We start from the raw sequence: 13591 nt of genomic DNA, 5'->3' as shown, positions 1-13591 counted from the left end.
TAGAAAGGAGGCACTAATCACAGTTTGGAGAATAGACTGGAGACATCAGTTTGGAGGCTGATGCATAAATACGAGAGACTACTGTGGTCTACTTCATGATACAGGTAACAATTGAGAGAAGCAGACATACAGGGCAAATATTTAATAGGTGGAGTCAGTAAGTTTTGGTGATTGAGTGATGTGATAGAAAATAAGAGAATCAAAACTAACCCCACTGTTTCTGATATGACTGGAGCAGCAGAGTAGTATGGCCCAGTGAGATACAGAGTGACAGAAGCATGTAAGTGAAAGGGAAGCAGGTTACAAAGATCTGGAGTTCAGTTTTAAAATGACTGATTCTAATGTGCTTTCAAAACATTCACTTCAAAAAACCACTGAGATGTCTACGAGACACTTGCATATACTGTTTAATAACAGTCATCTAGGAAAAAGCTATAGATTTGGGGATTGTGAGCACATAGTTGGTTACTATAGTCATAGGAATGGATGAAGTTGTTCTAGGACAGTAGGTAGGGTGGGAGAAGAAAAGCAGGCATAGAAAATAATCCCATAAGCTGGTTCATGAACAGCTGCCCAGGAAACAGGGACGCACAAGTCAAGAGAGTTAGAAAGAAAATGAAGAAAGCAGGTAAACTGGCTGAGCGTGGTGGCTCATACCTGTAATTCCAGCACTTTGGGAGAGTGAGGCAAGAGGATCGCTTGAGCCCAGGGGTGAGACCAGCTGGGCTAACATGGCAAAACCCTGTCTCTATAAAAAAAAAAAACACAAAAATTTGTTGGGCATGGTGGCGTGCACCTGTAGTCTCAGCTACTCAGGAGGTTGAGGCAGGAGAATGACTTGAGCCCAGGAAGTGAAGGTTGCAGTGAGCCAAGATCATGTCACTGCACTCCAGCCTGGACATCTCCTAAGGGCAGGGGGAGGGGAAGGAAGGGGGGAGAGGCAGAGACAGAGAAAGAGAGAGAAAGAGAGAGAAAGAGGAGGGAGAGAGAGGAGGGAGATGGAGGGGGGAGAGAGAGAGAGAGAGGTGGGGGGAGAGGGGAAGAAGGAGAGAGAGAGAATGAGAATATAAAAAGTCTTTCTTTGGCTATAAAAACATTTAACCAACTAAGATATTTACAAACAGGAGTATCTACCCAAGAACCTTCTATGCTCTTAAGACCTACCACTGGTATGTTTAAAGTACCTTGCCTAGAACTTTATTATAATAGTTGGGAATGGAGGCTTGTAAATTGTAATACTCAAGTTGCAGACGTATCTTCAGCACCTGTGCAACCTTGAGCAAGTCCATTGCTTTGGGCCTCAGTTTCCTATCTAAAACATTAGGATAATACTGGTATCAATCTTCCTAAACTGCAGGGGTTTTAAGTAGGTTAATCCATGTAGAGTACTTAAAAATTGCACACAATACACAACACATGCTCAATAAATATTATTATTATTCCAAAGCCCTCCACAATTTGCTCCCATACTCCTAAATGGCTCTATGTGCTAGCACGCCTTAACTGGCACTGCACTCTCCATTCAGGCCACTCTTCCTGCTTCCCCCTGCATCCATGATGGTAATGCCTGCATCCACATCTTGTTAATGCTATGTCAACCCAGTCAATCTTCTACTAAAACAGGGTTAACTCATGGCCCATAGATGGTTCTCCACAGAACCCTTCCAGTTTGTTTTATTTATTTAACAATTACTTACTGGAGTACTACTGTATACCAGACACTAGAGATGTAAGAATTAAGTAAAATCAAGAGGCTTCCCATCCTCAGCTAGAAATCTTGAATAAGTAGCATGTGCCCTGATATTTAAAAAAGATTCATTTATTCACTCAAGATACTATATATTTAAGAACTGATTTAGAAGCAGAGAATAAAGCGATGAACAAAAATATAAGATAGAAAACTGTCATCAAGAAGCTTACATTCTACACGGAGGAAAAGAGACAACAGCAGTAGCAATACTAGTTATGGTATGTCACAAGTTTAAAAAATCATCTTAATACATGATTTATTCAAGATGCCAGGAAATGGTTTAATAAAACAAAACCAGGTTCAAACCTGGAATAACATGCAGAATCATTTGAAGTAGTGACAAATGTATTTATTCATACAGCTCTGGCACTTTTCATAAGAAACAAGAAAACAGTAAGTAACATGCACTTCTAAAATGCAAAACAGCCTAGGTTTCAGTTTATCAAAATTCTTATAACTGATGCATCCTTTTTTGGTTGTGACAACTGACATGTCACCATTTCACTACTTTCAGCAATCTGGAAGTTTTAGTTTTGCAATTAATCTGACTAAAATATTTTTATTTAACTATATTCATACAAAAAAGGCATGATTCATAGTTATAGCTAGATTAATTTTCACAAAACAAACACATCCTTGCGACTAGCTTTGAAATCAAGCAAAGGAACGCTATCAGAAAGACAGGAGCTCTCCCGTGTCTCTTCCTAATCATCATCTACATAACCTGCCCAAGGTAAGGAACATTTTCTGGAAAATTCTGTATCACAGAGTATGTAAGTACTCAGCTTTAATAGATATAACCAAATACATTTCTCAGGAGGTTGAATGAAATTTATATTCCACATAGCGGTACATGAGAGATCCAGTTGATATCCATCTTCACCAATTATTGGTACTAGCTGTGTGCCTCTGTGTGTTTATTCTAGTTTTTCTGGTAGAGGCATGATAGTGTCACATTGTCATTTTATTTGCATTTCCCTGATTAATAAGGTTGAATACCTTTTCACATGTTTAGTGAAATTTGGACATTTTTGTAAAGTACCCAGCACGCCATTTACCTCTTTTAAAACTTGGTTGTCTTTTTCTTCTCGTTTTGTCAAGCTTTTTATATTTCTTGATACAAGTTCTTTGTTAAATGTATACATGGCAAATAGTCCTCACCAAAACATGAGGCCTGTCTTTCTTTTCATCTTATTAATCGTGTTTTTGACAAACAGAAGTTCTTAATTTTAATGTAGTTCAGTTTATCAATTACTGCTTCTATTATGGTTACCACTTCTTATGTTCTAAGAAATCTTTGCCCCCCCACCAATTATGGAGATACATATCCATACTTTCTTCTAAAACTGCTAAATGTTCACATTTTACTTTTAGATTCATGATTCCTCTTGTGTATGGTGGGAAGTAAAAGCTGAAATTCATCTTTTTCCCATATGGATATCCAGTTGGCCCAGCAATATTTATCAAAAGTGCTATACTTACTCATTGCACTGTAAGGCCACTTTCGTTACAAATCAAGTGATTTTATAGTGTGAGTATGTTTCTGGACTATAGATTCTGTTCCAGACGGCTTTTTGTGAAATAAATACCATAAGGCTTAAATATTAAAGATCTATAATAATTGTTGATACCCGTAAGTGTAAGTTCTCCAGCATTATTCTTCTTTAATATTGTCTAAACTACTCTATTCATTACCCGCTGCTAAAATCTCACTGTCAATTTCCACACCAAAAAATCTGCAGAAATTCTGCTCAAGATCAAGTTGGGTATCTTTACAATGTTTAGTCTACCAATCCATTAACAGATTAACCTGCCATTTAAGTTTTTAAAAAATTTATTTGAATAAATTTTTCAGTTTTCAGTGTGCATATCTTTTATTAGATTGATTCAAGATTTTTTTTGATGCTATGACAAAAGATTTTTTAAAAACTTCTTTTATGATTCATTATATGAATTATGATTCACTATGTATTCATTAACCTTACTGAATTTATGAATTAGATCTAATTTTTTTTCTATATACAAAATCAAATCATCTGCGAACAAGGGCAATTTTATTTTTACTGGGATGTGTGTAGGTTTTTTGTTTTGGTCTCAATGCACTGCTCAGGGTCCCAGTAAAATACTCAAGAACAGGCATCTTGTATTATTCCTTATCTCAGGAATTTCAATAAGTTGCCAAATACGACGTTTACTGTATTTTTTTTTAAGTCAAAATAAGGAAATTTCCTTCTATTTTGCTTTTTCTCTTATTCCCACATAAGCACTGAACCTATTAAGTGCTGATATGCATATATCAAAGATGATATTTTTTTCTGTTTAACTATTAGCATAGAGAACTACACTGATAATTTTCATATAGTAAACCATCCTTGTATTAGTGAAATAACTTGACAACGTACTACCATTCTTATTTATTACTGTCTGTAATTTCTTTGTTTAGAATAAATGCATCTATATCCATGAGAAAGACTTGCCTATCAGTTTTCTATTTGTATATGTCCCTGTCAGATTTTAGAATCAAAGTTAGTCTTGCTTCAGAGAATAGAGGCATTTCCTCTTTATTTTATTCACAGAAAAGTTTACCTAAGATTAGTATTATTTCTTCTCAATTGTTTAGAAGAGTCATCATGGAATGAAAGTTTTCGCAATGGATTCAACTGCTTTAGCAATGGATTCAACTGTTTCAACAATGGATCTGATCCACACTGGAGTACGCAGACTTTCTCACTCTTCTCATGTTGGATTTGTTTACTGGTTTAAAGTTCAACTTCCTTGACATTGTCAACCTTAATAGTGATGTGTAATCACCCTAATCTAATTGGGGAATGTACTGAGCCATGGCTGGATTATGGCCCCAACAAAGTTCTGTCTACATTTGATCTCAGCCACTAAAGGTTTTCCAGCAAGAGACCAGTGGGTCCCAAATTGTAATTTCTAATTCACAAGATTGCAAAATACTCTAAGCTTTCCACTTGGGCATTTTATCCATTTACCACCAGCACATATCCCGAGACTTGAGACTTGTGAAGTTTCTACCAAAAACTCTGCTTATTTTTTTGCTTCTCCACAGAATCAGACACTCAGGTATCTAGTTTCATACAGCCTCGGAAATGGTTCTTTTTGAACTCTGGCTTCAGGACAAATGTGACACTAGACGATAATCCTGAAAGGAGCAAGAATAAAACAGCTACTCAGATATTTGTTGCAGTTAATTCAAAGAACACCTTCAAAGGTAGTGCTTTTGGAAGTATTTTGTTTTGTACAGTTGGGTTTTCTTTGAGAGTCACAAATACCACCACCTTGGGACACCAAGATTTTGGACATATGTTCATCAAAGCATTTGTATGTTACTGATGTACATATCTGATTGACCTTCCCCACTACACATGTAAGGTCCCTGTGGGCAGGGCTCATGTGCTAGTCTTTTTAACTTGTCTTATCTTTGTATCTCCACATGGTTCTTCACAGATTTTGATACATCGTAGCTTTCAAACTCTTGTTGAATGGTCAATAAATGAATAAACATGAAAAACATAGAAAAGGTAAATGCACTGAAACAAAGAATCACTATTCTAAGACTGATCAATATGTGAATATATAAGATTTCTAGAAGATAAATGTACTAGTCCCAGCCATGACCTACAATGCTCTAAGTAACAGTGAAAAAAACAACCATGTTTTACAACGTCCTTAAACCTATTTATTCATGTAACTTTCACTCACTCAACAAATAATTAACACTTTCTACATGCGAGGTACAATTCAAAATGCTGTGGCTCCATGTGCAAAACAGATACCAATCCTTACACCTCACTGTAGTCGGAGAACACTTACTTTCATATAAGTCGGAGAACACTACATTTATATAACAGGCAAGCATTCAATAAACACAACTGAACACAACCATGTGTTATCTTTCTCACATCTAGAGGTTTCCACAGCCCTGTGGTGAGCTGAGAACACCACCGGCTCAAGGCACCCACCTTTAAGCGTCTATTGTCCTTGTTTTTCAAAACAAACTGCTCAGATCCCACAGTTCTCCAAAGGCTCAAGATGTTCACACTCACTTCAACTACAGCAACTTTGCTTTTAACTATTCTATACAGTGAACTTTCATAAGGGATTTGGTTTGGGGAAAACATTTCACATTGTATTTTAAAAAGAAAAATAATCATTATATGCTTTCAACACGTTGGGTTCATAATTATTTCACAGATTTCCACTATGCAGTTGATATAGCTTTACAAATCAAAAGTTTTCATTTTCTTCTGCAAAATACAAAATTTAAATAAGACCCCGAGCTAATCTGAAGGTATCTTCATCAGCTGAATATTAAAATAAACTGCTAGTGAAAGTGAAATTTTTAATGCTAACTATGCAGAAAATATGTAATATCCTATACACATTTTATACAAGCCTTTGTTTTTAAAAATATAAAAATGTTTTTAAGTAATTTAATGACATTATTTAATAAACAGGTGGTATAAATCAGCAGAGTAACAGCAGACATGCAAATCAGTGAATTTATACACTATGCATTTCTACTGTTCACAAGTGAATTATTTACTGTTGATTTTTTATAACTTGGTTTCAGTGTTAAACAGAAATACTATCATTATTTCTTTCATTTAAACTCAATCGATATACTGCCTTCGTTACAGAAAAAAAAAAAAAGGTGGGAAGTATCTTTACAGTCATTTCAGCAACAGCAACAAAAAAAAAGCTTAAGTCTTTAATTCCATGGAAAGGAAATTATGCATTGAGGATAACAATTTCAACAAGTATTTATAACCCCTATTGAGTTGGATTAAGGAGATGAGCCGTGCACGAAGTGTAGTAGATCCATGCATGGAACTTCGCAGTGAGGCTTATTCAATTGTGACTTTATATTAAGATAAGCAAAGACTCAGCCAACAACATTCAAATGCTAAAATCTATCCATATATGAGTAATTTTAAAATGTACTTTGAGTTACTGAGGCCAATGCTTCCTCTTACTACAGAAAATTAAGAATTAGATATATTAAGTATATCCTAAAAATATACGAATTCATTTAATTTTCTGTTTTCCTAACTCTACACAAATGGCTACACATAGAAATACCTGTTTGCAAAAACCATAACCAACTCCAAATGGCCAAATGACATAGTCGCCTGATGAGCAAAACTGTCTGGGGCCATCCAAAAACAACATTACTTTATTGAAAAAAATATCAGAAATTATTTGCTTCTCATTTTTAAAGAGAACAAAATAAAGATCATATGTATATAATAAAAGTTATGTAATTTTATTCAAATAAATTTGGATGAAAAAAGACCCTTTTCTATCCCCATCTGAACTCAAAGTCATCTGTAGCTTTGAATGGTCACAAGAAATAAATTTCTACTGATAAATCACAATGAGTACATGCCAAAGTACCTTTCATGAATGTAAATATTGTATAATGCTGTATAGTAATCTCCAATGCTAAAGATTTCAAAAAAATTAATTAAAATGACATAATTTATTTGGGGCAACAGAAACATGAGGGTATATGAATCATCCTACAATACACAGTATTAAAAGGTAGAAAACAGTTTCTATCCTACGATGATTTACTGTGATAATAAGGTTGTGTTATTAGATTATTTTAATGATGCTTTATCTTTCATGCTTTTAGAAGCACATCCTTAGGATATTTTCCTGGGTTCAAAATGAATGTTACTACTTATCCTACTAATATTTTCTGGCTTAAAATGACAGTAACCTATGAAGACCTTTAGGTTGCCATGAAGATCTTCATTATGGGCTACAAAACATACTATTTTAACTCATTTTGGTTCCAAGTCAATATTGTTTTCCCAAGACCATAAACTACGTATCTATGCTACAATCTTTGAAATTATGTACTAATATATTTCAATATTTTACTCAATAATTCTACCTTAAATTTATCATAAAGCCAGTAATGTATATGCTTATTGTCCATCATCCTCCATGTTTAGGGGGTGAGGGAAGGCAGAAGGGAGTGAAAGCAGAACCAATCAATGATACATATTCTGTTCCACAAACAATCATCAGGATCTATAAATAGTAGTTAATAAAAATTTTTCCCCCTTAGAAAGCATGAGACCAGGAAGATTTAGTTATGAATACCTGTAGCTCTTTTTTAAAACTCAGAACCAGGAAATTCTAACATATATGTATGTTTTAATATTTGCACATATTGCTTTGCAATATATTGCAATATACTGCAAATTTAATCTCATTGTTTAAATATATTGCAAAATAATATATTTGTACATATTACTTCCATATATTAATATTTACATATATTAATTTCCTATTTCAGAAAATTGCAACCTGTCTCCATCCTACACCCTAAAGCATATGATAACTTCCTCTGCCTCAGTATACACTTCATTCTTATCCTACCTTTAAGTCACATACAATAAAATAACACAGTAAAAAAAGAAAAAAAAATACCAGCCTTAGAATACAGTCTACCCAGGACTAAGTGTTCGTAATAGTAAATAATTTTCCTTGGAAGTACTTTTGTATAGGTTAAATGATTAAAAGACACCACTGCTAACTGTACCTAGACTTGTTCTTTACTAAAAAGTTAGCATGGGGCTAGAGATTCTGTAGCAGACATTTCTCTCATTCATTTCCCTTCCTTTGAACACATTTTTTTTGTTGTTCTATGGAAGTTATCTACTCTTATATGGTTCATTACTGTTTCCTTTTAAGAGCTGTCCTTTTACTGTCCAGTCAAAGGCTTTCATCAGAGTTTGTGTAAGTCAGATGACAATATTTTGGCAAATTTAAAAATATATATATTTTTTCCTTACTTTCAAGGAAAAATGAGATATTAGTTATTTTAAATAGGCAAATGTTTGAGAATCTGAATGAATAGGGCAGCATTTTGGGCAGTCTCTTAACTTTCTAAGGAAATCTCAAAAGTAGGATAAGAAAAATTGCATATGAACAAATTCAGTTTTTCAATTTATAAGCAACAATCAAGTTTGGTGGTGATGGTAATGGTGGTGGTATCAGGCAGAAATGGTAAAGAAGACCCAAAGTACATATTTATATATACATATATGTAATATAAATTATATAATATAAATTATATACATAAAATATATAATGTAATTTATATATTATATATTTAATCTCATTGTTTAAATAATTTAAAGAGTTTCCAAAGACTATCAAACAGAAGTATTTCTGTATTAATGAGAAAAACTGGAAGAGATGCAGAAAAGTATTACAAAAGTTGTTTAACATTGTATTATCAGGGTAGTGTTTTAAGACACATTGTTTGAAAACATGTCTGTTCTCTGCAGCCTGTTATTGACTTCTAAAAGGCTGTGACTGGGGAGCAGGCATACCTGCCAAGATATCTTGGAATTTATCTTCTTCCATGCCAAGTTAATTCACTTTCCAAGATTCACAGTAAAACAGCAAAATAATAATAATAAAAAATATGTATAACATAGCAGAGGTTTTCAAGAAAATTGATCAACTGAAGTATTTAACATCTATATATCATATAAATGTTCCTCTATGAATTTATTTGCAGTCATAATGGCTCGTTGTATCTACTGAGTAGAATGACCAACATATAAGATACATGTCCAGATTTAAAGAAGCTCAGCTTCGTGTAAACAATACTTGCAATCAGATGAGTAAGATCAAATCCCAGTTCAATCGCTTTCTAGCTATGTAAGCTTTTGCAAGTTGAGATTACTGAATCTTTGTTTCCTTTCTTATAAATGAGGCCAATATAAATTCCTCTGCGCAGTTATGAAGCATACCCCAAAGAAGAAAGAGATCCGTAAAGAGTAATGCCAATTATTACTAGCTTACAATGCAATAGCTCTGGGCCTCTTCTTGAGGAATAAGAATAATGTAAGTATGTTAATGTTATTTGAATGTAATTCAGAGATGAGACTATATCAATTTTTGGTAGACTAAAGCAGTGACAAGATTTGATGTGACATTAACTCTTAAATACCAAAGAAGTTATAATTTTCCAGCGACACAGTGAAAGTACTGCATTTTTACCAAGAAACCTGGGAGGCTTTACTGAGTGAAGCAACTTGAAAACTAGCATGGAAAAAAGCCAAAACATTTTTTAATTTAAATGACTAAGGTAATTAAGGTCACCTGTAGTGTCCAATAACTTTAAATACAGTACAATTAATTAATCCGTTTAACTCATTCATCAAAAATGAGAAAACAACATTAAGACATTTTCCTTTAAAAAAATCGTATCTTCCTTGCTCTGAAAAGGCCAAACATCTAATTTGTATTTTGACTATCTACCAGAAAGCCACAGAGGTTCTGTCTGAATTTCTAAGCTCTAGGTATTACTGCAGAAAATGAAATTGCTTCAAGGTGACTCTTGCCTGGGCGGCTTCTCAGTCTGTCCTATCACTTCCAACTTAGTCATCAAGACCCCTAATTTTTTGGTAAAAATAAAATAGGAACGATGAAGAGCTACTGCCAGAAAGCAAAAGAAACAAACTGACAATTAGCTGTAAAAAATCTATTATGTTATTATAGATATAATACATTGTATGTAGTTATAATACATTATATCTTTAATATAATAACATTTTTATTATTATATTACAGATAATACTTATCTATAATAGATATACATTGACATAATGTATAACGTATTTATCTACATATATTTATCTAGTCTCAATTTCAACATTCTTTTCATAAATATTTCATACATTTTCTGTTAGATTTATTTTTAAGTACCTTACATTTTTCCTTCCTATTGTGAAAGAGATTTTATTTTCAATTATACCTGAACTGTTTTGTGTATAAAATCCTAATGATTTTTGTCTAGTGGCTGTGAGCTGGGAACTGCTGAACTCTAATGTCATCTCTTCCCCCTCCTACCTTGCCATCACTGCTGTAGCCCCACACAACTGTAGTTCTCCGAATATCCCAGGCTTCACTTATGTTGAACACTTGGCCTTAACGACTTTAGAATTTCATTTTGTTCTACAGAATTCAGCTCTTGTCACAGTCTGGGAAGCCTGTCATGATTCCCTTTACTCTAGGTTAGGTTTCTTTCCTGTGTGTTCCTACAACACTTTGTTACTTACTGCCATGATAGCACACATAACCTTATACTCCATTTGTTGATTACTCTGTATCCCCAGAATGCATTTCTCATACGCAGAGTGTATTTCTCAACTTTATATCCCCAGTATCTAACAAATATCAGTCACATAGAAGATACACAAGAAACAGTTGTCAGAAAAGGAACAGCTGAATAAGAAATTCAGAAATAGCTGAATTTCCAAACCACTTGCAAATTACTCTGAGCTATTAATTCTGATCAAGTCTTACCATATCTCTAGATGTATTCAACATGTATTTATTTAGCACTTGTGCAAAGCACAGAGGGACAGTACATTTTAGCAGTGAAAAGTTGAAGGAAGATAGCATAGTTTTGGCTGACAGAAAACTCAAACTACATTATCCAAGTTCTAAAAAGTTACTTCTCTTTCAGACTTGAGTTCTATTATAGTTATAATCTGGCTCATTTTGTTAATATTATACAACTTATACTATTATACAAAGAATAGGAAACAAACAAAAAAAAAGCACAATGTATTAACATACCAGAGACACCATGGCCCAACCAGTCTTGTTATAGATGAACTCCAAGTTGTTCCTTCTCAAATAAAGCAAACCTCCAACAAGCGACACTAACAGGGCCAAAGCAATGGTACCAGAGTAGTTGGGTGGTCTGAAAACCCGAATCTGCAAAAATGCAATGAAAATTTTACAAGTGAAAGAAAAATAAAATTCTTCTCTTGATCATATTCCAGTCCTCGTAACTTTCAACACAGAGAACTCAGAAACATGCCATCCAAATTTTCTTTTTTTTTTTTTTTTTTTTTTTGAGACGGAGTCTCGCTCTGTCACCCAGGCTGGAGTACAGTGGCCGGATCTCAGCTCACTGCAAGCTCCGCCTCCCGGGTTTACGCCATTCTCCTGCCTCAGCCTCCCGAGTAGCTGGGACTACAGGCGCCCGCCACCACGCCCGGCTAATTTTTTGTATTTTTAGTAGAGACGGGGTTTCACCGTGTTAGCCAGGATGGTCTTGAACTCCTGACCTCGTGATCCACCCGTCTCGGCCTCCCAAAGTGCTGGGATTACAGGCTTGAGCCACCGCACCCGGCCGCCATCCAAATTTTCACATGTGGCACTAGCACTACTTACATTCTGAGTCGAAGATATATGCCTTAAAACATAATGGCTATATAAAATGACTTTGCACTTCCCTGTTGACTAACAATGCTGAGCATCTTTTCATGTACTTATTGGCTATTTGTATCTTTTCCATGAAGAAATGCCCATTCAGATCCTTTGCCCATTTTTAATTGGGTTTTCTCTTTTTAAGTTGTAAGAGTCATATATATATATATATATATATATATATATATATATATATATATATATATATAATATATATATGCATACAGATAGACATACCAGCTATAAGTATTTTATAGAAAAATTATTTGCAAATATTTTCCCCCATTCTGTGGACTACTTTTTTGATGGTATCCTTTAAAACATGAAGACTATCTTTAGAAATAGGTCTAATTGGTCTGAACTCATGACTTCTAATGTGTATACCTATCTTGGTTCCAATAACATTCCCTACTAAAAGAAAGCAGGACTCCTAGAAGAGATGACTAACTGAGTGCTGGGCAAAATAGATAGGTAGATACAAAATGAGCCTGGAATAAATTGTTATGTCATAAAATAAGAAAATACTTAAAAGAAAAATGATGGAAAGATGTCACAAGAGCATAGGGGCCAGCATGAAGAGGCTCTCACTAGTCAAATCTAGAACAATTTTAGTACCAAAATAGTTCAGAATAGCAGTAAATTACAAACCACCAGAGGAAAAACATGTCTTGTATTCTTTTACAAGACATCAATTAGGTGCAGCCAGGACAGATGACATAGGAGATCAGATGAAAACAAGGTTGATTATACTCACAGGTCTCCTGGAAACAAGAGGCATGCTACGCCATACAGGGTCACATGGGAGAGACACCAGAGTGCTCAGGTGGCAGAAGATACAACTGAAGGGAAGTTAAGCCACCCTCGTTTTTGGAGTTTGCATAGGAAAGGCAAGGCAGGGCAGAGTAAACACTTTAGGATTTACTAGTTTAAATAATTTTGGTGGGCTGTGGGCTATAGGAGTGGTCTCTAGTTGTCTGGTACCTGGCCCTGAGATGATTAAGGCAGAGGAATATTGTGTCCTAGGGTGTACGGACCAGAGACAGGAAGTGTGGCTATGGACTGGTTAGTAGTATATCAAAGACTTATTCCTGGCTGGGCTTGTTATCTTTAGGAACTGGCTAGCCCCAAGAGAGGTACACTCTCCCCAGCCGGAAAGATTTTTTAGAATGTCAAATCCAAAATACTCAGAAAACACAATTCATAAGTTCATACCAATGACAGATAAATTAGATGATGGATGGATGGATGGATGGATGGATGGATGGATGGATGGATGGATGGATAGATGGAGTGGGACTCTTACAGTAGAATGCTGAGGGCCAAATACAAATATGAAGAAAGAGCTAGAATTGGAATCATCATTTTGTAACCATAATGGTAAAAACTGTGTCACGCAAGAATCATCAATGTATGCTCAATCAAAAAGAAAATTTTGAAGGAAGAGGATATCTGCATGATCTTAAGGTATCTCCACATAGATAGCTTATTATTACCAAGAAAAACAGTAATTATACCATGAAAAAATGGGAAACATCTTGATATTTGAAATTCATATCACCAGTGAAG

General features: G+C 34.7%; 1 protein-coding gene across 5 annotated transcripts in view; it reads right to left on the bottom strand.

Moving 5' to 3' along the window:
* TUSC3 (tumor suppressor candidate 3) overlaps positions 1-13591 on the bottom strand; it is a 309201-nt gene that overhangs the window by 183714 nt on the left and 111896 nt on the right. For all 5 annotated transcript variants that reach the window (XM_077942417.1, XM_077942416.1, XM_015144789.3 and 2 more), the window contains 1 exon segment: positions 11387-11527. In XM_077942417.1, coding sequence (XP_077798543.1) covers positions 11387-11527 — 141 coding nt within the window.

The sequence above is a fragment of the Macaca mulatta genome, chromosome 8 (genome assembly GCF_049350105.2).
Source record: "Macaca mulatta isolate MMU2019108-1 chromosome 8, T2T-MMU8v2.0, whole genome shotgun sequence".
In the NCBI taxonomy this organism is placed as follows: domain Eukaryota; kingdom Metazoa; phylum Chordata; class Mammalia; order Primates; family Cercopithecidae; genus Macaca; species Macaca mulatta.
The sequence above is the reverse complement of the archived record's forward strand: the minus strand, read 5'-3'. Positions and strand labels throughout refer to the sequence as shown.